This window comes from Mesoplodon bidens (genome assembly GCF_964165515.1).
Source record: "Mesoplodon bidens genome assembly, chromosome: 1".
NCBI lineage: Eukaryota > Metazoa > Chordata > Mammalia > Artiodactyla > Ziphiidae > Mesoplodon > Mesoplodon bidens.
Window position 1 is genome coordinate 182,755,712 of NC_138176.1, and position 27,438 is coordinate 182,783,149.

At 38.7% G+C, this 27,438-nt stretch overlaps 1 protein-coding gene across 4 annotated transcripts; it reads left to right on the forward strand.

The window, feature by feature from the left end:
- The first annotated feature begins 84 nt into the window (after positions 1-84).
- On the forward strand, positions 85-25,953 carry THAP6 (THAP domain containing 6). 4 transcript variants are annotated; one of them, XM_081245059.1, is made up of 7 exons: positions 85-309; positions 1,002-1,104; positions 2,334-2,541; positions 5,933-6,058; positions 20,600-20,663; positions 21,606-21,788; positions 25,618-25,723. In XM_081245059.1, exons 2-6 carry the CDS (start codon positions 1,025-1,027, stop codon positions 21,767-21,769), a joined length of 642 nt encoding a protein of 213 aa, XP_081101185.1. In that variant the 5' UTR covers positions 85-309; positions 1,002-1,024; the 3' UTR covers positions 21,770-21,788; positions 25,618-25,723. The 4 variants fall into 4 exon arrangements, with proteins under 4 accessions (XP_081101185.1, XP_081101184.1, XP_081101186.1 ...); XM_081245058.1 differs by lacking the exon at positions 25,618-25,723 and adding an exon at positions 25,879-25,953 and having other exon boundaries at positions 86-309; XM_081245057.1 differs by lacking the exons at positions 20,600-20,663; positions 21,606-21,788; positions 25,618-25,723 and adding an exon at positions 17,685-18,024 and having other exon boundaries at positions 106-309.
- Positions 25,954-27,438: the final 1,485 nt, after the last annotated feature.

A 27,438-nucleotide genomic window follows, 5' to 3' on the forward strand; every position in this document is an offset into this window, starting at 1 on the left:
TCCCGAGCTGGGAAGCGGAAGCGAGGGAAAGCGCAATCTCTGTTGTCTGCATTAGTCTCTGTGTTCGCCTCTAAAGGCAATGACTCTTAGGTTGCCTCCCCTTTTCCCCCCTTAGCTACCCGCCCACACCCTGGGCGTGGTTCGGGGCGAGGAGGAAGGCCCCAGAGGAAGGGCCGCTCTCCAGCCGCATCCGCACCTGTGACAGGGCGGCCCCTCCCTCTCCCGGCGGCGGCCGGAGCCTCGAGAAAGGGGCGGAGCTCGGCCCGGCCTCCTGGCTCTGAGCTGGTCCGGAGCGTGCACAGCTGGCAGGTAGGCACCCAGGCGCTTCTCAGCGTCTAGAACTCCTTTCTTACGTCCTCTTCTCCTTTACTTCCTCTTCATTCCTTCAGTATATATCCTAACATTTACTTTGTGCCAGTCAGCAGCTACGCCGTGGGGACAAAAGTGAGAAAAAACGCACTCCCCACCGTGCCCTCAGGGAGCTCACAGACTGGTGTCGAGAAAGACGTTCATCGGGGACTCTGAAATAAATGGAGGATTACAGTTTTGAGAAGTGCTAGGAAGGAGACGTGTGTGTTCCCCGAGAGCTAATCCTAGAAGGGATCTGACTTAATCTGGCTGTCAGGGAAGGTTTCCCTGGGGAAGCAACGCTTGGGCTGGGAGCTCAGCCTAGGTTAGGGTACCAGGAGGAGTCAGTGTGCCAAGGTGTGGTGGCGAGGGAACATGGTGCCTGTACGAAGCGGTGGAAGGGACATGTACCGGCCTCCTAAATGGAAATCGGGCGCCTCAGTGCATCGCTAAATATGACTTGCCTTATTAAAGAGCCAAACCCCTAGAAAATTGTATGAGCAGAGCTGCAGGTTTTGGAAGAAAATATTTCCCTTTGGCTAGGTAACATGATTTCATGTTACCTAAAACATACTGTAAGGTACCGGGAAAGGTAACTATGTTACCCTTAGCTTTGGAGTTAACTAACGCTTACCCTTTTAATTTTCTTTCAGTTCTGGTATGAGTTGCTAAAACCATGGTGAAATGTTGCTCGGCCATTGGATGTGCTTCTCGCTGTTTACCAAATTCCAAGCTAAAAGGACTGACATTTCACGTGTAAGATTCTGCTGTAGTTAAGCCAAGTACTTCTGACTGTTAGAAAAAGCAAAAGATAGTTCTACTTAAATCATCAGTTTTGCAGCCAAATGCTCTACCCCTGAGCTATACGCCCTAGACGTTCAATTTTGAACTTTAGTGCTCAGGTTCTTTTTAAATAGCCTTTTGAGTTGAATTTGAAATGACAGTGATACTTCTACACTTTTATCATTTCGTTTAGAAGCTTAAGATACCTGCAAAGGTATCACAGGCTGATTAACAAAAATATCATCAACCTCATTTTTGCTAATATTATTACTTTGTATTTTAACATAGCTTCTAAGAAGTTCAGTGTTGTTTACGTATAGTTTACAATCTGAAGGATCTTTGCTTAAATATATTCTGTCCTTTAGAAATAGATCAAGCCTATGTTGTAGAGAAAAAATATAAATTACAAGTTCAGGATGGTCCTGAACCAAATTACAACCAAGATGGTCCTAATTTAAAATTTTAGTCATTCTTCTGACAGAATAGGAAAGAAGGAGCAATAAGATTTAATAATTATGCATTTGCTAAAGGTTTATTTTGCTGCTTTTGGGCCAAGCACTGTGCTGTGTGCCAGAGAAAGACCTGCTAACTACTTTGCTAGGTATAAGGAAATCAAAAATGAGTATGTGTACCCTACTGTATTCCAAAAAGGATTTGAACCAGCTGGAAAAATTGGAAAAGATATGGTTATTGGCTTCCAGATCTCAAAATAATTCTGATCTCCAGAATTCCAAACTCTGCAGGTGTTCTCTGCATTCATTCACTAAACATTTATACCCCTGTTTTGTATTAAATGCTGTACTAAGCAACTTTTTTGATGCCTACAGAAGAATGAAAGTACAAGTATCTCTGTTCATCTGGGATAAATTCCTCAGATAGGAAAAGGCCCAAGTGATATTCTTTATCATCTACAGATGAAGAGAAACCTTCAATTGTGGATCTTACTAAAAGGTGTTAAATGTCGTTTGAAACTTTTCTTCTTTATAATATGAGAAAGATGTAAATGAGGGCCATATGCCTGCAGCATGTTTGGTAGAAAAATCTGACTATGAAAACTGAAAGTTAAGAAAGCATGAGTCATGATGGTTTCCTCAATATTCCAGTTCCCAAGAGTAATACCAAGAATCAATTTAGGCACAGCCTTAATTCAAGTATATATCTGTAGTGTTTAATTTTAAAATACTTCTTGTATGTTTTTCTAGATTCCCCACAGATGAAAACGTCAAAAGAAAATGGGTATTAGCAATGAAAAGACTTGATGTGAATACTGTAGACATTTGGGAGCCTAAAAAAGGAGATGTGCTGTGTTCAAGGCACTTTAAGAAGACAGATTTTGACAGAAGTGCTCCAAATATTAAACTGAAACCTGGAGTCATACCTTCTATCTTTGATTCCCCATCTCACTCACAGGTTTGTGTATGAGATACTGCTTACCATCATTGCCCACTTTTTTTTTTTTTTTTTGCAGTACGCGGGCCTCTCACTGCCATGGCCTCTCCCGTGTGGAGCACAGGCTCCGGACGCGCAGGCTCAGTGGCCGTAGCTCACGGGCCCAGCCGCTCCGCGGCATGTGGGATCTTCCCAGACCGGGGCATGAAACCCATGTCCCCTGCATCGGCAGGCGGACTCTCAACCACTGCACCACCAGGGAAGCCCCATTACCCACTTTTTATGGTACTATTTAAGAAACTTCACCACACTTGCTACCATTTTTATTGTTTGCTTATTAATTTGAAGCCCATTCTTGAAGTTTTTAGGTTTGTAAACTGCTGCTTAAGCTCTTGTAATGAGTAGTAGGAGAATTTTACCAGTATCCACTCAGAAATATCTGTATATTACTAGGGTTTGGTGAAGCGGCCTACCTTAGGAGTTGGTATAGCTCAAGATTCGTGTCTGAAAACTGGAGGAACATGAGAGGGTTGAACTGAAGTTCCAAGCTGGCAGTGCTCCTCACACTGCAGCAGAAGTCAAGAGCAGAGCCTCTGACAGCCCCAAAGTATACTTTTAGAGCCTGATACATTCAAGCTTAAAGCCTAGGTAGGACTAGAAGGTAGCAAACCAAAACAGGATTAGGAAAGGAGAAGAGAGGTCAGAAAAAGACAATTAAAGGATTGTTGAAGTAAACTCTGGTTGAATTCTGTGTTTTTTCCTCAGTGATATTAGTGCCGTGGGTGGGCTGCTTCACCCTCAGTATCTCACTTGACTTCATATACCTGGAAGTGTATTCGCGTCCAGGAACTATAGAGACTGACTGATTCCAATGTGGAGAATTCAGGGAGAGCCTGTGGGTTCCCACAACAATAGTCGTGAACCTCCATTGAAAGGAGTCTCCTTCCTGACATCTGGAAACGAGGGAAGTAGTCCAGAAGAGTGCCTGCTCCCAGGTGGTCTGCGTCACGTTCGCGGGTGTTCATATTGCAGTACCTGAGCTATCCAGTGGAGGCTGCCTCACTTTCTTCCATATTAATAAGTGTACAGTATCTTGTGCAATTTGCTCTCAAGGGTTTTTGTTTCCTATAGCAGGGAGTCATCTGTAATGTTAGGAAGACCTTAAGAAATATGGACATACTAAATCAAATAAACGATAAATTACTAACTTTCAAAAACTATTTCCTAATAACAAGTAAATTTTTTATTATCGGAAATTAGATGATACAATCAAAAAGAAAATTAAAATTAACAATAATCACGTAATCCAGAAATAATACTGTTAACACTCTGATGTGTATCTTTCCAGTCATTTGTATGTGTATGTTTCTGTATAAATTCTATATAAATTCATCTACATATATACTTACAAAATAGAATTATACTGTATATCCTGTTTATTTTTTGCTTCACTCTTTCGTTCTTTCAACATTCATATAGTGCTGGCTGTGTGCCAGGCACTATTCTAAGCACTTTACATATATATTAACTCTTTTAGTCCTCAAAACAGCCATAAGAGTTAAATACTATTATTATTCTCACTTAACCACTTGAGAAAACTTAGGCTCAGAAAGCTGGAATACATTCCCCAAGTCGCACTGCTATTAAATGGTAGAGGCTGGATTTGAACCCAGCCATTTTGGCTTCAAAGTTCACTCTTAACTACTGTTTTCCATGATGTTAAATATTTTTCCACAAGGAGACTTCCCTGGTGGTCCACTGGTTAAGACTCCACGCTTCCACTGCAGGGGGCAGTGGTTTGATCCCTGATCAGATCCTGCAAGCCATGTGGCATGGCCAAAAGAAAAAAAAAAAAAAGACACAAGGACAGTGTGACAAATGTCCTCTTAAAAATATTTTTTTTTCCACAACAATGGCTTTCAAACTTTAGTCTACATAAGTAATATCCAGGGAGCTTGCTTAAAATGCAGAATCCTGTGCCCCTCTCCCAAAGAATTTGATTCAGCAAGTTTGGTTTGGAGTCTAGGAATCTGCACTTTTTAACAAGCACCATGCATGATTGTGTTGCAGCTCAAGGGATCACGTTTTTAAGAGAAACCTATATGGAACATCAATTTTTTAACTAAACTTTATAGTGAAGTCAACATATATAAAGGCCCACCATAAAACTTATACCAATCTGCTTACCTACTACCTACTAGTTATGCATAAAAGTGTCTGTTCCCCCGTAATCCTCAGTGTAAGTTGTGATTTTAACCTTTGGTAAAATTGATAGGCAAAAATGGCATCTTACTGTTTTAATTTATCTCTGAATATTAGAAAATATTAGAATATGAATATTTCTAATATGAATATTAGAAAATGTGTTTCTGCATTTTTTCATATGTTTATTAGACGTTTTTATTTCTTATGTGAATTACTTATTCAGGCCCTCTTCTATTTTCGTCTTTTTCTAAGCTGTTTTGGAACAACACTAGATATTGAAGCTATGGATCATTCAACTGCCGTCTATGTTGCAGTTACTTTTTGTTATTTGTCTTTAGCTCACATTATAGGGTTGTTTTGTTTTGTTTTGTTTTGTTTGAAATTCAGACTTTTTTTTGAGTAGTCCTATATTTTCTCTTGTGCTATCTGACTTTAGCCTTCCCCTTTAAGATTATGTAAATATTTCCCATGTATTTTTCTACTTCCTCATTGTTTTCATTCTTACATAAATTTTCAGTATATAGAATTTCATTTTGACTTATTATACATAAAGGATATAACTTTTCATAATTAGTTCATTTTTTCATGATTTATAGCCTTTCTCCACTTATTTAGAATGACACTTTTTATCCTAAAGGCTCTTATCTACATGATCTATTCAGATTTTTCTAAGAGAGTAGTACACTTTTTAAACTATTGTTACTGAGTAGGGTATTTTTAATACTTTGTAGGGTATATCTTCCCTCATTATCACTCTTTTTTTTTTTTTTTCCAGAAAAATGCATGTTTCCAGATCAACTTTAGAGTTACTTTGGGGAAGTTCCTTTAAAGTACTCTCAGTAAATTTAAATTTTACTGACTTTTTTTTTTTTTTTTTTTTGGCGGTACACGGGCCTCTCACTGTTGTGGCCTCTCCCGTTGCGGAGCACAGGCTCCGGACACGCAGGCTCAGCGGCCATGGCTCATGGGCCCAGCCGCTCCGCGGCATGTGGGATCTTCCCGGACCGGGGCTCGAACCCGTGTCCCCTGCATCGGCAGGTGGACTCTCAACCACTGCACCACCAGGGAAGCCCCTAAATTTTACTGACTTTTAAAAGCAATTTCCATAAAAAGAAATATATTAATTTTACTACATACAGTTAAGAAGGTTAAAATTTTTCAAAAGGACAGAAAATCTACAATGATTGTTATTAACTATTCTTAACAGGGGAAAAGAGAAAAGCTTCATTGTAGGAAAAACTTCACCCTCAAACCCCTTCCAGTCACAAACCACAATCACCAGCTTGTTGGTGCTTCCTCGTGTATCGAAGAATTCCAGTCCCAGTTCATTTTTGTAAGTAAAATTACCTACTGGGCTAATGTTAATATTATTAAGATGACCATGTCCTCTCTATTAGGATTAAGTTTTCAAAATCTTATTGAAAAACTAGGAGTTTAGGTGTTCGAGATTTTTTTTCAATATGTAATATCCAGAAATACTTCTTCCCAGGGGCATTATAATTTATATATTTGCAATAACGATCCACAGGTAGTTAATCTTTTGTTATATGGTTCAAAGAGTGCTTTCACTAGGATATTTCAACCAATAAAATACAATAATTAATTCTTCCCTATGGGTATTATAGTTTCTATATGGAAATATCTAATTTAAAATAGTTATGTCTTTAGGTTTTCTTAAAGGACAGTCGTACACACACATTATTGAAGCTTTATTCATCTCATTGCCTGTTGATGTTAGAACCAGGCCTGGAATCCAGATCTGTTTTACTGTCTTGATTACTATAGCTTTATAATAATTCTTGAAATCAGACAGTGTTAATCTTCCAACTTTGTTCTTTTTCAAAGTTGTTTTGGATATTCTGGGTCCTTTGCATGTTCATATGAATTTTAGAATTACTTTATAAATTTCTACAAAAATCCTGCTGGAGTTTTGACTGGGATTATGTTGAACCTACAGATCTATTTGGGAAGAATTGACATCTTAATAAGACTATTTTATGTCTTCCAACCCATGAATTCATTGTATCACATCATTTATTTAGACCTTTAAATTCTCTCAGCAGTGCTTTGTAGTTTTCAGTGTACAGGTCTTTCACTCCTCTTATCAGACTTATCCCTAAATATTTTATATATTTGGATGCTATTATAGACAGTGTTGTTTTATTTACTGTTAATGTGGGGAAATAAATTGACTTTTTTTTTTTACTTTTTTTTATACAGCAGGTTCTTATTAGTCATCAGTTTTATACACATCAGTGTATACATGTCAATCCCAAACTCCCAATTCATCACACCACCACCACCCCTACACTTTCCCCCCGTGGTGTCCATACGTTTCTTCTCTACATCTGTGTCTCAATTTCTGCCCTGCAAACCGGTTCATCTGTGCCATTTTTCTAGGTTCCACATATTTGCGTTAATATACGATATTTGTTTTTCTCTTTCTGACTTCCTTCACTCTGTATGACAGTCTCTAGAACCATCCACATCTCAACAAATGACCAAATTTCGTTCCTTTTTTTGGCTGAGTAATGTTCCATTCTATATACGTACCACATCTTCTTTATCCATTCGTCTTTCGATGGGCATTTAGATTGCTTCCATGACCTGGCCATTGTAAATAGTGTTTCAGTGAACATTGGGGTGCATGTGTCTTCTTGAATTATGGTCTCCTCTGGGTATATGCCTAGTGGGATTGCTGTTTCATATTGTAATTCTATTTTTAGTTTTTTAAGGACCCCCATACTGTTCTCCATAGTGGCTGTATCAATTTACATTCCCAACAACAGTGCAAGAGGGTTCCCTTTTCTCCACACCCTCTCCAGCATTTGTTGTTTGTAGATTTTCTGATGATGCCTATTCTGACTGGTGTGAGGTGATACTTAATTGTAGTTTTGATTTGCATTTCTCTAATAATTAGTGATGTTGAGCAGCTTTTCATGTGCTTCTTGCCCATCTGTATATCTTCTTTGGAAAAATGTCTATTTAGGTCTTCTGCCCATTTTTGGATTGGGTTGTTTGTTTCTAATATTGAGCTGCATGAGCTGTTTATATATTTTGGAGATTACACCTGTGTCCGTTGATTCGTTTGCAAATATTTTCTGCCATTCTGAGGGTTGTCTTTTCGTCTTGTTTATAGTTTCCTGTACTGTGCAAAACCTTTGAAGTTTCATTAGGTCCCATTTGTTTATTTTTGTTTTTATTTCCATTACGCTAGGAGGTGGATCAAAAATGATCTTGCTGTGATTTATGTCAAAGAGTGTTCTTCCTATGTTTTCCTCTAAGTGTTTTATAGTGTCTGGTCTTACATTTAGGTCTCGAATCCATTTTGAGTTTATTTTTGTGTATGGTGTTAAGGAGTGTGCTAATTTCAGTCTTTGACATGTAGCTGTCCAATTTTCCCAGAACGACTTATTAAAGAGACTGTCTTTTCTCCATTGTATATCCTTGCCTCTTTTGTCATAGATTAGTTGACCATAGGTGCGTGGGTTTATCTCTGGGCTTTCTATCTTGTTCCATTGATTTATGTTTCTGTGTTGGTGCCAGTACCATATTGTCTTGATTACTGTAGCCTTTGTAGTATAGTCTGAAGTCAGGGAGTCTGATTCCTCCAGCTCCGTTTTTTTCCCTCAAGACTGCTTTGGCTATTCGGTGTCTTTTGTGTCTCCATACAGATTTTAAGATTTTTTGTTCTAGTTCCATAAAAAATGCCATTGGTAGTTTGATAGGGATTGCATTGAATCTGTAGATGGCTTTCGGTAGTATAGTCATTTTCACCATATTGATTCTTGCAATCCAAGAACGTGTTATATCTCTCCATCTGTTGGTATCATCTTTAATTTCTTTCATCATTGTTTTATACTTTTCTGCATACAGGTCTTTTGTCTCCTTAGGTAGGTTTATTCCTAGGTATTTTATTCTTTTTCGTGCAGTGGTAAATGGGAGTGTTTCCTTAATTTCTCTTTCAGATTTTTCATCATTAGTGTGTAGGAATGCAAGATATTTCTGTGCATTAATTTTGTGTCCTGCAACTTTACCAAATTCATTGATTAGCTCTAGTAGTTTTCTGGTGGCATCGTTAGGATTCTCAATGTATAGTATCATGTCATCTGCAAACAGTGACGGTTTTACTTCTTCTTTTCTTATTTGTATTCCTTTTATTTCTTTTTCCTCTCTGATTGCTATGGCTAGGACTTCCAAAACTGTGTTGAATAATAGTGGTGAGAGTAGACATCCTTGTCTTGTTCCTGATCTTAGAGGAAATGCTTCACTTTTTCACCATTGAGAATGATGTTTGCTGTGGGTTTGTCATATATGGCCTGTATTATGTTGAGGTAGGTTCCCTCTCTGCCCACTTTCTGGAGAGTTTTTATCATAAATGGGTGTTGAATTTTGTCAAAAGCTTTTTCTGCATCTATTGAGATGATCATATGGTTTTTATTCTTCAATTTGTTAATATGGTGTATCACGTTGATTGATTTGCATATATTGAAGAATCCTTGCATCCCTGGGATAAATCCCACTTGATCATGGTGTATGATCCTTTTAATGTGCTGTTGGATTCTGTTTGCTAGTATTTTGTTGAGGATTTCTGCATCTATATTCATCAGTGATATTGGTCTGTAATTATCTTTTTTTGTAGTATCTTTGTCTGGTTTTGGTATCAGGGTGATGGTGGTCTCGTAGAATGAGTTTAGGGGTGTTCCTTCCTCTGCAATTTTTTGGAAGAGTTTGAGAAGGATGGGTGTTAGCTCTTCTCTAAATGTTTGAAAGAATTCACCTGTGAAGCCATCTGGTCTTGGACTTTTGTTTGTTAGAAGATTTTTTATCACAGTTTCAATTTCATTACTTGTGAGTGGTCTGTTCATATTCTCTATTTCCTCCTGGTTCAGTCTTGGAAGGTTATACCTTTCTAAGAATTTGTCCATTTCTTCCAGGTTGTCCATTTTATTGGCATAGAGTTGCTTGTAGTAGTCTCTTAGTCTCTTCTCCTTTTTCATTTCTAATTTTATTGAGTCCTCATCCTCCTTTTCTTGATGAGTCTGGCTAATGGTTTATCAATTTTGTTTATCTTCTCACAGAACCAGCTTTTAGTGTTATTGATCTTTGCTATTGTTTTCTTTGTTTCTATTTCATTTGTTTCTGCTCTGATCTTTAGGATTCCTTTCCTTCTGCTAACGTTGGGTTTTGTTTGTTCTTCTTTCTCTAGTTCCTTTAGGTGTAAGGTTAGATTGTTTGAGATTTTTCTTGTTTCTTGAGGTAGGCTTGTATAGCTATAAACTTCCCTCTTAGAACTGCTTTTGCTGCATCCCATAGGTTTTGGATCGTCGTGTTTGCATTGTCATTTGTCTCTAGGTAATTTTTGGTTTCCTCTTTTATTTCTTTAGTGATCTCTTGGTTATTTAGTAACGTATTGTTTAGCCTCCATGTGTTTGTGTTTTTTATGTTTTTTTCTGTGTAATTCATTTCTAATCTCATGGCGTTGTGGTCAGAAAAGATGCTTGATATGATTTCAGTTTTCTTAAATTTACTGAGGCTCGATTTGTGACCCAAGATGTGATCTATCCTGGAGAATGTTCTGTGCACACTTGAGAAGAAAGTGTAATCTGCTGTTTTTGGATGGAATGTCCTCTAAATATCAATTAAATCTATCTGGTCTATTGTGTCATTTAAAGCTTCTGTTTCCTTATTAATTTTCTGTTTGGATGATCTGTCCATTGATGTAAGTGAGGTGTTGAAGTCCCCCACTATTACTGTGTTACTGTCGATTTCCTCTTTTTTTTTTTTTTTTTTTGTGGTATGTGGGCCTCTCACTGTTGTGGCCTCTCCCGTTGCGGAGCACAGGCTCCGGACGCGCAGGCTCAGCAGCCACGGCTCATGGGCCCAGCCACTCTGCGGCATGTGGGATCTTCCCAGATCGGGGCACGAACCTGTGTCTCCTGCATCGGCAGGCGGACTCTCAACCACTGAACCACCAGGGAAGCCCCGATTTCCTCTTTTAGAGCTGTTAGTAGTTGCCTTATGTATTTAGGTGCTTCTATGTTGGGTGCATATATATTAATAATTGTTATATCTTCTTCTTAGATCGATCCCTTGATCATTATGTAGTGTCCTTCCTTGTCTCTTGTAACATTCTTTATTTTAGAGTCTATTTTATCTGATATGAGTATTGCTACTCCAGCTTTCTTTGATTTCCATTGGCATGGAATATCTTTTTCCATCCCCTCACTTTCAGTCTGTATGTGTCCCTAGGTCTGAAGTGGGTCTCCTGTAGACAGCATACATATGGGTTTTGTTTTTGTATCCATTCAGCAAGCCTGTGTCTTTTGGTTGGGGCACTTAATCCATTCACATTAAGGTAATTATCGATATGTATGTTCCTATGACCATTTTCTTAATTGTTTTGAGTTTGTTTTTGTAGGTCCTTTTCTTCTCTTGTGTCTCCCACTTAAAGAAGTTCCTTTAGCATTTGTTGTAGAGCTGGTTTGGTGGTGCTTAATTCTTTTAGCTTTTGCTTGTCTGTAAAGCTTTTGATTTCTCCATAGAATCTGAATTAGGTCCTTGCCAGGTAGAGTAATCTTGGTTGTAGGTTCTTCCCTTTCATCACTTTAAGTATATTATGCCACTCCCTTCTGACTTGTAGAGTTTCTGCTGAGAAATCAGCTGTTAACCTTATGAGAGTTCCCTTGTACATTATTTTTCCTTTTTCCCTTGCTGCTTTCAGTAACTTTTCTTTGTCTTTAATTTTTGCCAGTTGATTACTGTGTGTCTCAGTGTGTTTCTCCTTGGGTTTTTCCTGTATGGGACTCTCTGTGTTTCCTGGACTTGGGTGGCTCTTTCCTTTCCCATGTTAGGGAAGTTTTCTACTATAATCTCTTCAAATATTTTCTCGGGTCCTTTCTCTCTCGCTTCTCCTTCTGGGACCCCTATAATGCGAATGTTGTTGCATTTAATGTTGTCCCAGAGGTCTCTAAGGCTGTCTTCATTTCTTTTCATTCTTTTTTCTTTATTCTGTTCCATGGCGGTGAATTCCACCATTTTGTCTTCCAAGTAACTTGTCTGTTCTTCTGCCTCAGTTATTCTGCTATTGATTCCTTCTAGTGTATTTTTGATTTCAGTTATTGTATTGTCCATCTCTGTTTGTTTGTTTTTTAATTCTTCTAGGTGTTTGTTCTTTAATTCTTCTAGGTCTTTGTTAAACATTTCTTGCATCTTCTTGATCTTTGCCTTCATTCTTTTTCCACAGTCCTGGATCATCATCACTGTCATTATTCTGAATTCTTTTTCTGGAAGGTTGCCTATCTCCACTTCATTTTGTTGTTTCTATGGGGTTTTATCTTGTTCCTTCATCTGGTACATATCCCGCTGCCTTTTCATCTTGTCTTATCTTTTTGTGAATGTGGTTTTTGTTCCACAGGCTGCAGGATTGTAGTTCTTCTTGCTTCTGCTGTCTGCTCTCTGTTAAATAAATTGACTTTTGTATATCAATCTTGTATCTGTCAAACTTGCTAAACTCACATATTAATTATCAAAGCTTTTTTAAAGAGGTTATCAGATTTTCTACATAGACAATCATGGTGTCTGTCATTAAAAACAGTTTTATGGTATCCCTGGTGGTCCAGTGGTTAGGACTCCATGCTTGCATTGCTGAGGGCCCAGGTTCAGTTCCTGGTTGGGGAACTATGATCCCACAAGCCACGTGGCGTGGACAAAAAACAAGAACAGTGTTAATTCTTCCTTTCCAATATGAGTGCCTTTCATTTCTTTTTCTTGCTTTATTGCACTACCTTGAACCTCCAAGGTTATGCTGAAGAGAAGTACTGAGAAATGATCTTTATGCTTTGCTCCTTACCTTAGGAGGAAGTTGTTCAGTCTTTCACTATTAAAGATATTCATATGATATTAAATATGATGTTAACTGTAGGTTTTTCATAACTGCCTTCATCAGATTGAGGAAGTACCTTTCAATTTTTTTCTTTCAGTTTTACTGAGATATAATTGACATATAGCTCTGTATAAGTTTAAAGTGTACAGTAATGGTTTGATTTATACATATCAGGAAGTGATTATCACAGTTGAGTTTAGTGAACATCCATCATCTCATCTCATATAAATAAAGTTAAAGAAATAGAAAAAAAAATGTTTTCCTGTGATGAGAAGTCTTAGGATATACTCTCTTAACAACTTTCATATATAACACAGCAGTGTTAATTATATTTGTCATGTTGTACATTATATCCCTAGTACTTATTTCTCTTGTAACTGGAAGTTCTTACCTTTTGACTGCCTTCATCCAATTCTCCCTCCTCCTAACCCCTGCTTCTGATAACCAGAAATCTGAACTCTTTTTCTGAGTTTGTTTGTCTGTTTTTGAAGTATAATTGACCTACAACATTATGTTATTTCCTGTTATGCAACATAGTGATTCCATATTTCTATACATTTCAAACTGATCACAATAAGTATAGTTACAATATGTCACCATACGAAGATATTACATAGTTATTGACTGTATTCCCAACACTTGTACATTTCATACCTTTGACTCATTTACTTTGTAACTGGAAGTTTGTTCCTCCTACTTCATCACCTGTTTCTTTCCTCCCCACCCCTTCTAGCAATCACCTGTTTATTCTCTGTATCTACAACTTTGTTTCTGCTTCATGTTTGTTCATTTGTTTTGTTTTTTAGATTCCACGTATAAGTGAAATCATACAGTATTTGTCCTTCTCTGTCTGACTTAAATTCACTTAGCATAATACCCTCTAGGTCCATCCATACTGTTACATAGGAAGTGCCTTTCTGTTCCTACTTTGCTGAGAATTTTTATCAGAAAGGAATGTTAGTTTTGTCAGATGCTTTTTCTGTGTCTGTTGAGAGATCATTTGGGTTTTATTTTTTAGTTTGTTAGTATGATTAATTACATTGATTGATTTGTTTTTATTTTTTTTTTTTTGGCCACACCACCTGGCTTGTGGGATCTTAGTTACCCCACCAGGAATTTGAACCTGGGCCCTTGGCAGTGAAAGCAGAGTCCCAACCACTGGACCACCAGGGAATTCCCCAGTTAATTTCTTAATGTTAAACCAGCCTTGCATTCTGGAATAAACCCTACTTCTTCATGATGTTATCCCTTTTATATATTGTTGGATTAGATTTAAAATTTTGTTTAGAATCTTTCCTTGTATGTTCACAAAGAATATTGGCCTGTAGTTTCCTTTCCTTTGAATGTCTTTGTCTGGTTTCAGTATCAGAATAATGCTAACCTCAAAGAACGAGTTAGAAAATGTTGCCTTATTTTTCAATTTTCTAGAAAAGTTTGTATAGATTTGCAGTTATTTCTTCTACAAATATTTGGTAGAATTCCCCAGTAAAACTATCTGGGACTGTAATTTTCTTTGTGGGAAAGTTTTTTAAGGAGCATGTTATCTTCCAAGGGATTTTTCCATTTTATTTCAGTTGTCAAGTTTATTAGCTTAAAATTATTCAAAACATTTCCTTATTATCTTTTCAATATCTATAGAATCTGTAGTGATACCATCTGTCTCATTTCTGATATCAGTAATTTGTTTGTTTTCTTTTATTGCTGATCCGTCTGCCTAGAGATTTGTCAGTTTTATTGATCTTGTCAAGAACTAGCTTTCACTGATTTTTCTCATTTTTCTTTTTTGTTGTTTTTATTTTCTACTTCACTGATTTCCACTCATCTTTATTATTTCCTTTTACTTATTTCAGTAAAATGTGCTCATCTTTCTAGTTTCTTTTTTCTTTCTTTTTTTTTTTTTTTTGCGGTACGCGGGCCTCTCACTGCCGTGGCCTCTCCCGTTGCAGAGCGCAGGCTCCGGATGCACAGGCTCAGCGGCCATGGCTCACGGGCCCAGACGCTCCACGGCATGTGGGATCCTCCTGGACCAGGGCACGAACCTGTGTCCCCTGCATCAGCAGGCGGACTCTCAACCACTGCGCTACCAGGGAAGCCCTCATCTTTCTAGTTTCTTAAGATGGAAGCTGAGGTCATAGATTTGAGGCTTCTTCCTTTCTAACGTTGGCATTTAGTGATATTAATTTCTCCTTAAGTATTGCTTTAGCGGCATTCCACAAATTAAATGTGTTTTCATTTTCATTTAGTTCAAAATACTTCCAAATTCCATTTTGATTTGTTCTTTGATCCATGGGTTGTTTGGAAGTGTGCTATATAGTTTTCAAATATTGGGGAATTTCCCTGATATCTTTCTATTATTAATTTCTAACTTAATTCTGTTGTGGTCAGAGAATATACATTGTGTGACTTGAATGCTTTTAATTCTTTTTTTTGAGACTTATAGCCTACAGTATGGTCTGTCTTGGTAAACGTTCTGCATGCGTTTGCAAAGAATGTATAGTTTGCTGATATTAGCCAGAATGTTCTATAAATGTCAATTAGGTCAAATTGATAATGTTCAAATCTGCATTCTTAGTTAATTTTTGTCTACTTGTTCTATCTTTTATTGAGAGAGAGCTGTTAATCTAGTATACCTGTGGATTTGTGTAACTCTCCGTAAATTGTCAGTTTTTGCTTGTTACATTTTGCAGCTGTTATTAGGTACTAAATATTTAGTATTCTTATGTCTTGATAAATTAACCCCTTTATTTTTAAGAAATGGCCTTCTTTATCCCTGGTAATATTCATTGCTCTGAAGTCTACTTTGATAGTAACATATCCACTCTAGTTCTTTGTTTATTAGTGTTGTTGTAGTATATCTTTTTCAACTCCTTTACTTTCAACCTGTTTGTGTCTTTTTATCTTTAAAGTGCTTTTTTTCTGGGCAGCATGTACTCTTGGGTCTTGATTTTTTTAATATAACCTGATCATTTCTGCCTTTTAATTGGATTATTTAAACTCTATACTTAATGTGATTATTATTACAGTACTTTAAATTTTTTTATATCACATTACTTAATGTGATATGGTTTGGTTTAAATCTGTCATCTTACTTATTTCCTGTTCCATTTGTTCTTTGTTCTCATTTTCTTCTTTTTTTGCCTTCTTTTGGATTAACTGAATTTTTTTTACAATTCCATTTTATCTCCTTTTTTTCACTCATCAGCCATAACTCTTTGATAGTTGCTTTTGAGTTTATAGCATCCATCTTTAATTTACCACAGGCTACATGATAAGTGATATTATTCCACTTAGCATATAGTATATGAATCTTATCATAATATACTTTATTTCTCCTCTCCAACCTTTTTTGCTACTGCTATCATACATTTCACTTTACATATGCTATGAACCCCACACTACATTTTATTATTTTTGTTTAAACAATAAATTATCTCTTAAAGATATTTAAATAATATAATATTTAAATATATATTATTTATTATGATAATAAATCTATTAACTTTATTATAAATAAATTTAAATTGTAAGTTTTATGTCCGGGTATCCTATTTGATTCCTTTTTAATATCTTTCTTGTCCCTGCTTAACTTTTAAACATATATAATACAGTTTTAATAACTTTGTTAATTCCCTTGTCTGCTAATTCTAACATTTGTGAGTTCTGGGTTGGTTTCTATTGATTGGTTTATCTCTTATTATGGCTTGTATTTTCCTGCTGCTTTGTGTGCCTGGTAGATTTTGAGTGCCGGATTTTACTTTGCTGGATGTTGGATAGTTTTCTGTCCTGTTTTCTTGAGCTTGGTTATGGAGTTTGGTTATTTGAAAACAATTTGATCCTTTCAGGTTTTGCTTTGTTAGGCAGGACTAGAACAGTGCTCAGTCTCAGGCTATTTGTTCTCCACCACTGAGGCAAGACTTTTGTATACTCTGCTCAGTGCCCCATGAATCTGGTCTGCCTGGTGGGAGTAGTGTCTATGCCCTGTGAGCTCAGGGCACTCCTGATCTTTTCTGGTCACTCTTTCCTCAACCTCGAGCAGTTTCCTACAAGGAAATACTGGAGCGGGAGCCTCTGAAGATCTCCAAGTTTCTCTCTGTGTGTAGCTCTTTCCTCTCTAATACTTTGCCCTATGAACTGTAGCCACCTTGGTCTCCCTGGATACTTTGCACTATCTCCTCAACTCTATCTACCAAACTCTACCTGGGTTTCCTCCCCTTGCACTGAGGCCTAGAACTCTCTCAAGGCAGTAAGCTGGGCAATCATAGGACTCACCTCTTTGTTTCCCAGCTCTCTGCAGTATCTGTCTTCGTTGCCTGATGTCTGTCTATCTTCAAACAGTTTTACATCTTTTGGCCGTGTGTTGGGGTTTTTTTAGATAGGAGTCAATCCAGTCTGTTATCTCATCTTGGCTGAAAGCAAAGTCCTCTTCACTAATTTTAATATTAAGTAACAGCTTTTCAAAATTATTTTATGTTACATTTATAAGATATGCCAGTGTTGTTTTTGGATGAAGAAAAGTCTACCCAGCAGACATAAACGTAACCACAATAAATGCTGAGAACTTAAATTATCTCTTTAAAACCCCAAGACCAGAGTCCTCTCTAAATCCATAACACCCAGCCTGAGGACCTGCTTCAGTGCTCCTTTCCTGTCATACCTTATAAAGTGAAATATTCATCAAAATAAAGCAATTCAGTTAAAAGTTTAAAAATTTAAGTTTTTGTGATAGGTAAAACTTAAACTTAGCAGCTGCACACTTAGGGACCAAAAGCTGTATAGTCATTGTGAATGTCATGCTGTTCATAAGCAGATACCTACCTCCAGGTGAGAAGTACTTCCCATCCACAGGATTCTGTACTCCTCGTGTATGCCTGGCCTTAGACAAAGAGGGAGGCCCTAGGCGCCTGAAATACTGTTCTACCCCCATCCTCTTCCTGTGTTCTTTAAACCTCTTAGTATCACCAACTTAAAGATCTTCTCTAAGTATAGTAAGTGGAGAAATAGCTGAGGCCTAGTTATAGTTTTTGATCTCACTGCTTGTCTGTCTGGTTTAATAACTTGGTGTTTATGTTTTTAGGAACATAGCTACAGTGTGATGGACAGTCCAAAGAAACTTAAGCATAAATTAGATCAAGTGATCAGCGAGCTAGAGGATACCAAGAGAAGTCTGCGGAATGTATTAGGCCGAGAAAGACGTTTACAAAAATCATTGAGAAAGACAATCAGGGAATTAAAGGATGAATGTCTCATCAGCCAAGAAACAGCAAATAGACTGGAAGCTTTCTGTTGGGAGTGGTGTCAGGAGAGCATAGAACAAGACTATATTTCCTGAAATAATTTCATGTTATGTTCTACCTGAAATTGTTATTGGTACAGCTTTTCAGAAAATGATTACCATCATTAAATAATATCCATCATTTAGAGTGCTTCTTTGGATCCTCCGCAGCGTTACGCATTAGTGTTATTACCCAAAGGCTTTTTTTTTTTTTAAGATGTGCAGAAATTTGTGCTGGTTGTCATGTTTTTGGGTGACTTGGGACAATTATGTTTTTATAGACCTAAACTAGTGCCAGGTCACTATTGTCAGATGTTAAAAATCAAGAAGATTCTGTAGGACTAAGGAAATGATTTCAAATCAGCCACATTAAGCTGTAATAGTAGAAACTGGACACTTTAGCAGCATCAGATTTTTGGCTTCAAAGGAGTACCTTTGCTTATGTAGGCTTTATGGTAAGTACGTTGAATTGTACTTTAACTGTATTTTACCACAAAGCAGAATTCATTTATAACACATGTCCATTGTGGATCCAATCCAAGGTGCTTTTGTTATCAGTAATACCAAAAGATCTTTTTACAGGGCATCCCATGGTACTGACCTTGAGAACAACATATGGTGCAGATCTTTTGGCTTTTAAAGTTGTTCAGAGCCAAGTTAGGAGGACCCCTGATGAGGTCTTGTTTTTTTCGGTACAGTACATCATTTCTCCTCACTAGGAGTACTTTGATGTAAACCAGCATAGCTTTAACAAATTTTTAAAGAGGGTCATAAATCTGATTTTCAAATGGTTACTCTGACAGTTCTGAACAGTTTGTTTCATGACTGTTATTTCATCATAAAGGTATATCTTCAAAATCTGAATGCCAGTAGTAACTGGATACTTTCAGTGCTGTTTTTTTTTTTTGTTGTTGTTGGTGGTACGCAGGCCTCTCACTGCTGTGGCCTCTCCCGTTGTGGAGCACAGGCTCCAGATGCGCAGGCTCAGCGGCCATGGCTCACAGGCCCAGCCGCTCCGCGGCATGTGGGATCTTCCCGGACCGGGGCACGAACCCATGTCCCCTTCATCGGCAGGCGGACTCTCAACCACTGCGCCACCAGGGAAGCCCTTCAGTGCTGTTTTGTATTTTACAGAAAGCAGTGTTACTAACGTTTTTTAAAATATGAAATGCAGAAGAAACCATTAAAAATAATGATGTGGCTCTTCTAGTTAAAATAGGAATTGGAGAGAGTTATAATATTTTCCTTTAATTAGGAGAGTAGATTACTATCCAAGAGCTTTTATTTAGAGAAATAGATAAGTAAACAGCAACTTTATTTTTTTTTTTTTTGCGGTATGTGGGCCTCTCACTGTTGTGGCCTCTCCCGCTGCGGAGTACACGCTCCGGATGCGCAGGCTCAGCGGCCATGGCTCACGGGCCCAGCCACTCCGCGGCATATGGGATCCTCCTGGACCGGGGCACGAACCCGTATCCCCTGCATCGGCAGGCGGACTCTCAACCACTGCGCCACCAGGGAGGCCCAAACAGCAACTTTAGAATAACTTCTTACTGAATTTACAAAGGAATAACTCTTAGTTATTTTCTGATTAATCCAAGGGTCAGAAATTTAGGTTCATCTCCTAATTTCTTAGTAAAAACAACTGAAATGAAGAGTCATAAACACTGTGGATCAGAACAAAATTACTAGCCCAAAGCCAAATTCTACTTTGAAACGTGTACATTCATGAACTTCATTCACACGTCCATGCTATAATAGTTACAATTTGAATATCAGTTATTTCAGTGTGTTAACTAGAAATGAGCTGCATTTTTTGCTAATGTTCATTGTAATTTTACTTGTGTTATATTAATATCAGTAAGGATATGGTCACTTGAATTTTTTTATATTTAAGAATTTTCTGTTTTAACACGTTACATTTTCATATAGGATTCCAAACCTTCCCTCTAAATGAGATTTTACCCACATTTGAAAGATTAGCATTATGCTAAGAAGAAATCATGGGGGCCCTATCTTTTTACTACCTTAAAAAAACCTCATTACCTACCCATATTTATTTGAGTTATTTAATTTTGAATTCATAGTGGACACTCTAATGGGAAGTTTGGGTATGATCTTAAGTTTTATGGAGATTCTGTGATAGAGATGGAGACTCTTTCCCTCAACCTGTTTTTGAATAAAAAAAAAATTAAAGTCAGTCGACAGTGGAGAAAACTAAGAGGATAGATCCAAGCACAGTATGTCCAAATCCTAGATCTCTACTGGCTGCTTAGAATAAATCAAGCCCAGAAGACCTTTCCAAGAATCTGTTCCCAGTTTCTGCCACTATCGTTACAGTTGCCGCAGTCACTTCTACTACTAGTGTTCACAGTGAACTCAGCTTTTGTGTTCTTTTTCATTGGTCTTAGTATCATCAAGAGAGAGAGAACTGTGGGCAAAGTATTGGTATCATCAAGAACCCAGAGCTGCCCACTTGCCATTTATTTTTATGGAGAAATGATTACCAATAGATAGAAATCTGACATAAGAGATAGGGTCCTCCCTACCTGCCACCCAAACAAATGCCTGAACACGGTACATACCTCAGTCCACTGTTCCCAGAGATTCCAGCTTAGCCTGAGAAGGAACTGTCCTGTGCAGAGCAGAGCCAGTCATCCCCCATCCAGAGGTTCCTTAAGCAGCCAAGGCCAACCTAAGGATATCACTTTGCTTTCAAGCTTGGAATAGCCTCTGGATCCTGGAACAAACCAATACACCGGTTCAACCTCAGCACCAAATCAGGTACAAAGGACTTGATATGGCATTTTTCTCCATATCAAGTTTAAATTTCTTGAAATGGATTTTGGTTGCTAAAGATAATCACAATTATACCATAGTCATTCATTTGAGAAAAGATGAAATGTATTAAAAATATATATTTAGTTTTAATAAAAAGATAAAATTATTATAGAAACAATTTGAGTGGTGAAGAATCCATTATATATTTGAAGAATAAAATTTTTTTCCAGTAATGTTCTCTACGTGGTTTTTATACATTCAGTTATTCAATAAAATGAGCAGAGAAAAATTGAGAGTATGTATACAGTGGTTTTGCTTTAACTTCTGCTCCATTTTTTCCTCCACCAGTAACTGTAATATCTTAGAGTCTGCTAGGTTAGGTGACCCAAGTAGCAGGCCTGCTTCCACCACAATATGAATCTGCCATAGACCTCTTTCCTTTCAGCCTCGCTCGAAACTGGTAGCCTCATGTCACCAGTATATAACTGAGAGCAGTATTCTTAGATTTGTAATACGCTGCCGCCAGAACCCAGAGAGGCTTATTACGCATTGTGCTTCCTTATTCGTAGTGGGAGATGCAAGTTTTACTAATTTGTCTTTTACTTCAGAGGGCATGTCCTAGCCTGTCCCTGGTCACTGGACACTCCTCCCCCAAAATTTTACTCATGTGGTAAGTAGGCCCCTGAATTTCATGAGTTTTATCTCACCCTCTAGAGCATATGTACTTTGTCAAGGCCTCAAATTTACTGGTCACATCTTGCTCATCCCATTTGATCAACATAATCCATCAATATAGTGAACTAAGTGATTTTCTGTAGAATATCTACCTGGATTAGGTCTCTTTCAATTATAACAGAAGCAGGAGAGTTATAACGTAGGCTGTTAACATCACTCTTTATTAATTCCATGTGAATGTGAACTGTTTCTGATCTTGTTTTTTAATAGGGATGGGAAAGCATGCACCCAACCGATCACTGATCGCATACCACGTACCCAGAGCCATGTTAAGTGAGTCTGGCAAGATGTCACACCTGGCACACAGCCGTAGTCAGGGCTACCACTTGGCTGAATTTGCTTTCGTCTGCTGTCATCCTGCAGCATCTATCTAAATATGCAGGAGCCAGAGTGGTGAGTTAAATGGAGATATGATGGGGGCCACTGCTCCGACATCCTATAAGATCTGTAAAGGTGGCACACCCCCCACACAAATCTGAAGCTGAGGGGTCTGAAAAAAAGGAATCAGCACAGCAGGCCTGAGACTGCTGTCCATAGAAAGACCTGATTGCAAGGTTGGCTCTTGGCTGGCATCTGGGAATTTGGATTTCAGAAGGGTTTCCACCATTCCCTAGCTGATAAGAGGGGCTCTCTGTGCCTCAACGGTTTGTAGAAACACTGTGGTTTATGCCGAGCACATTTGGTAATGTGCTGATATTGGGGAATATCTTAGGCAGAGAGTACCTACGTGAGCAGCCCCAGGGAAATTTGGACACTGAATCGTTCATGAGCTTCCCTGGTAGGCAGCGTTTCCCATGCGCTGTCACAATTCCGTGCTACAGGCATTAAGTACTGCACTGAGAGAGGACTCTTGGAAGCTTACACCTGATTACCTTCAGACTTTGATTCCCCGGACTGCATTTCACCATACTTCTAAGAGCTGTCACATCTCCCGTTTGGAGGTTTGCTCAGGAGAAACCATGGTGCCCATATGCTCCCACATCCCTCACCGTCCTCCCAGCTGTACTTCTGCTCCTAGAATTGTGCCTGATGCAAAGCAGGAGCTGGAAGAGATGGAGTAGGGAGAAGAAAATGTCGGACCAGTACAAGGAGACCTCAGAAGCAGAAGCCAGATACAGTCTGTCATCTAAGAACCGCATGGGGGTCCATAGTGAGCACCAGTAACAGCACTTTAAGAGGAAATGCTGAGAACTTAGCACATTCAACAATTTCACAAGTATCTTTCAAGTTTTAGGAACTGTATGCCAGAAAATGTAGGCACTAGAGAACCTATAAAGAAAAGACCAGTTCCTACCCTCAAGGAAGCTAGAGACTAGTAAGACGTGCCAAAAGTCATAATCCAGGGACACCAAGGAGTGCGTTTCAGGAGGATGGGCTGCCTGATGCCTTTCTCCTCACCGTGCCCTGCTTTATTAGTAGACACACATGTGCAATAGAATTCATACCGCAACATCTTAAAGTATAAGCGCTTCAGTCTCAGTCTCATTCATTTCATATTTATCTTAGGCATATAAAGAAGTTTATAGACTAACATATTTAATATCATAACCCATCGAGTGTGCCACTTTCAAAGCCCCATACACTGTTGCGAGGGATACAAAGATGATTAGATGAAGGAATTCACAGCCTACAGGGACGCACGTGTATGTAACACAAACACAGAGAAGTGGGCAACGTGGTAGGACCGTGGCAATTAAAGTAGGTGACTATGAAATTAATGGAGCCTCCAAGTTCCAAAATGGAACTTAAGTGTGTCAGTGTGGGCACCTTAAAAGGTTCTGTCCAGGGCCTGGATTCTGTTAGCACCCTCCCCAGATGTGAGAGTAGGAGACCCAACCACCTGGGGAGAACCAAACAAACCTGGGTTCAATTCTCAAGCCAGTCAGTTTATTACATATGGGACCTGGGCCAAGTTACTGAACTTCTCTGAGTATTTACAAAGTGGACAGTAATACCTTCCTTATCCTGTTGTAGTGAGAATTATATTTAACTGGTTGTAAAACATAGACCATACAATGAGCTTTCCATACATTATTTTTCTCTCTTTAAATTCCATGGCAGGAGCATGGGAAAAGGAGATAAGAACAGTAAGAAGGGCAAAACTTTACAAGAAGGGAAAATGAACTTGATAGGGAGATAGGGAATAATAGTAGTACAGGCAACACTGGCCAGTTGAGCTATTTGTGCCTTAAATAAACTTTCCCTCTCTGTGGCAGCTCAAAAGCAGGCAAGGAACATTGTCCCACTGAAAGGGAAAATTTTATTTAATCATATCCTCCCACATCAACCCTGAAAAGTCATTTAATCTATCTTAGATATGTCTCATTCATTCATTTATTCATTCGATTTCATAAAGCACTTTAAACAGTGCTACTCATCATGTGGTTCAGAAACCAGTGTCCAAGTGAAGGAGCTGGTACCAGAAAGCAAATCAACTACACCACCAAGCCCACTATTCAGTCAACATTTATTTCACAGCAAGATTTTCTCCCTGAATGAAACACCATGTTGATTTACATTGTAGAACGACGAGCACCTTATCTCATTCTGGACTAGCTACTTCGAGTAGCACTGTCTCAGAGTACCCAGTCACTTACTAAATAGACAGTCTTTGAACTAACCTTAGCTGAGGAGTCCCCGACAGATTTGTGTCAGATAATAAATTTCCCAAATCCTTGTGGTAGAGCTTGTGCAGTTAAAAAAATAACATCACATATGACTCAGCAAATCTGGCCTCATGCTTTTAAAAAGAGAAGTGTTTTATCAAACAAAGGTAATGAAGCATACAGGCTGTGCAGAATGCTAACCACAAATACTAGAGGTGAGCACCTTGTGGAGATGGGCGTCAGTGGCAGACTTGCCAGCAAAGTGTACTCAACATAGAATTTAATTAGAAATGAAGGGACTGGTGCTTATAAAAGAGGTAGACTTTATAATGGTACAAAGTGCTGCCAGGCTTTACAGCTGAAGGGAATGACCTCTGAAATCCTGAGGATTTAAAAAAATGTTTTGGCTGCCACTCTATGAGTGACTATGACTTGTGGGTGGGTCTTAAAAGTAGGGAATGCCTTATTGAGATGTACATTTCACCTTTCTATGGCTGTCACCATTACCTGGACATATTTTGTTGAAAAGATAGGAAATGGTTTTAGCCAGCAATGAAATGTGGCTATCCAAAGGATCAAACTCACCAAGGCCCATAAGGACTGGAAAATTTTAGAGTGAAATGAAAACGTATTCTATAATTTAAATCTAAAAACAGTTTCAGCAGGTTATTTTTAAATGTACCTTATAGCAAAGGCACTCTGCATGTGCCCAGAGAGGGCTATGGGAGGATTGTTTGTAAGAGCAGAAAATGGAAAGCAACCCAAATTCCACCAAGTGGTGAATCAACAAATAAAACTATGGTGCACCCATACAAGGCAATAACAAGCAACAATTCGAAAGAAAGAGATCAATCTTTATGGATTGGCATGGAAAGAAAAGACATTTTAAGTGAGAAAGAAATAATTTAGAAGGCAACACAAAATATCCCATTTATATAAAAATTTTTTAAAGCCACCTACAGAACCGTTTCTGAGTGTGCGTGTATGTAAATATATAGAAAAAGGAATGGAAGGATATATGGCAAACTGTTAAAAGTGCTTAGTTCTAGAGAAGGGAGCATATACTTCCTGTGGGGGCGGGGGGTGGTGTGAGAGAGAGAGAGAGAGGAGAGGAAGGAAAAAGGCAGGCGGTGGGGGAGAGAGAAAATAAAATGTTAACAGCATTCTACAAATTTAAATCAAAACTATGCCATTTCTGACAAACTAGTAGTTGCTTGTTACCATTACCCTCATCATCTCCTGGAGACATTGGCTAAAGTTGGATCCAAGTCTTAAATTACTACCGTTTCCTGTAACTCCTGGATATTTCAAAGAACTCTCTCAACCCCCTGCCAGCTTTACTATTGCTAGTTACAGAAACCACTGTCTGGGAAGGTATGATGACAAGATTTTAGTTAGCTTGCCTGTGACTGATCACCTAGCAGAAGCCCAAAGAAAACCCCCTTCATTTCCTGTTGAGAAATTTCCCATTCAGCTTGCCAACTGACTCAATACCTCAAAAAACTAAAAAACTGGACTTCAAAGTACTGCTACCTGAGAAGTATTGCACACTCTCATAGAACTTTTCACAATTTTCATAAATCCTAACATTCTGCCTTTTCTTTGTTTTGTTTCAGATACCCAGGTTCTAGAGGAGATGTTTGTCCAAGACAGAAAGTTATTATTTTTCAGTAGTAATGATAGCTAACATTTACATGGCACCAATCTCCACTGAAAGTGCTTAAATGATATTAACTCATTTAATCTCCCAACAAACCTATGAGGTATGTACTCTTATTATTCTCATTTTATAGATGAGGAAATTAGACAGAAAAGTCAGATAACTTGCTCATGGTCTCACAGCTGGTATAATGACACATTTTCTTGCTATTATACAGAGACACGTTGTCGACCCTGATCTACAACGCCAGACCCAGAGATTTCGATTCACTGAATGCTGAATTACTCTTGAATATTCAAAACACCTGAAGGCCAGACTTAAATCATTCCATTCAGGAGCTCCTACTGGGGCAGTTAGAGGCTAAAGGATAAAATGTGAACTCACCCTATGTCTGAAGCTGGGGAAAGCCCATAGTGACTCATCACCACAATCTGGATCTGTCTGATGCTACCGCCAAGCATAAACAGGGTGGCTGAGCACGCAGGGTGAAGTCACCTCACCGCATATATAGCCAAGACATTCAGGTATCCACAGCTTCCACCTGCTTGAGAGTCTGTCTAGTCACCGGGTTTCTCTCAGCTCTCAGGAAGAATGCATGGAATGAGAAAAAGATCGGTCTTGATCTCTGCAAATGCCTTACCCAGCCACTGGAACTGACATAATTTTCTACTCCCTGTCTACTTCTATAGTTGGTAATCAAATACAAGAATATAAAAGTTAATAGCTCTTCTTTCCATTTAGCAAGCAGCAGTAGACTTAGAATCTTTATTCTCTATGTGATTTGTTTCTATAAGTCTATGTTGGGAATACTTTAAAATCCATTTTAGCATACCACATGCCGTGCACTGTGTATGGCTTCAGGTATAGCTGGATTCAGAGGTTCAAATGATGTCAGAATCTGATATCTCTCCACTCTGTTTTATTGAGCAGACTCTCTCTTCATGTCTCTTCCCAACTTCAAGTCCAAAGGCAAAATGTGTGCCTCTTTTCCAGTCACTTATACAAAAGACCCAGGACTAGTTTTTTTTTTTTTTCTTTTCTGCCATACACGGGCCTCTCACTGTTGTGGCCTCTCCCATTGCGGGGCACAGGCTCCGGACGTGCAGGCTCAGCAGCCATGGCTCATGGGCCCAGGCGCTCAACGGCATGTGGGATCTTCCCGGACCGGGGCATGAACCCGTGTCCCCTGCGTCGGCAGGCAGGCTCTCAACCACTGCACCACCAGGGAAGCCCCCCAGGACTAGTTTTGACTGGGCCTGATTGACTTGGCTTGAGTCAAACACCCATCCCTAACCCAGTCGCTGTGACCATAGGAAAGCTACTCTGTGACTGGCAAATGTACGTTACAGACAATCCTGAAGCCAGAGAAAGTAGGGAAATGATGGTTCCCCAGAAGGAACTCAGGGTAATCAGGAGAACTGGGAAGTATCCTGGGCTGGCTGGGCAAGCAAAAACAGTGGCAATGGAGCTCAGAGCAGTGTTGTCTCTGAGAGGTGTGGTGGTGGGGACATAGCTTCAGAGTGAAGGTTTCTGTGTCAGTAAATCTCTTCATGTACATTTGTCCACCAGGATAAGGTATAGGAGTATTTTGGTCCTTGGTATGATGGTGATAGATAAAGATGCCTTTAAATGCACAATTTGGTTAACTGAGAAACATACAGAATCATTCATCATTATATTTGGCCCAGAAATTAGATTCTATTTCCTGATCTTGTGACAGAATATTTCTCCAACTCATTGTGAATAGGATTCATTCCCATTCATTCGCCCATATGCT

What these genes read in the sequence shown, in the direction of transcription:
- THAP6 (XM_081245057.1), top strand. Translation starts at nt 1,025, where the DNA reads ATGGTGAAATGTTGCTCGGCCATTGGATGTGCTTCTCGCTGTTTACCA. An exon ending in AAAGGACTGACATTTCACGT is followed by an intron (nt 1,105 to 2,333) that starts GTAAGATTCTGC and finishes ATGTTTTTCTAG; the next exon opens with ATTCCCCACAGATGAAAACG. An exon ending in ATTCCCCATCTCACTCACAG is followed by an intron (nt 2,542 to 5,932) that starts GTTTGTGTATGA and finishes TATTCTTAACAG; the next exon opens with GGGAAAAGAGAAAAGCTTCA.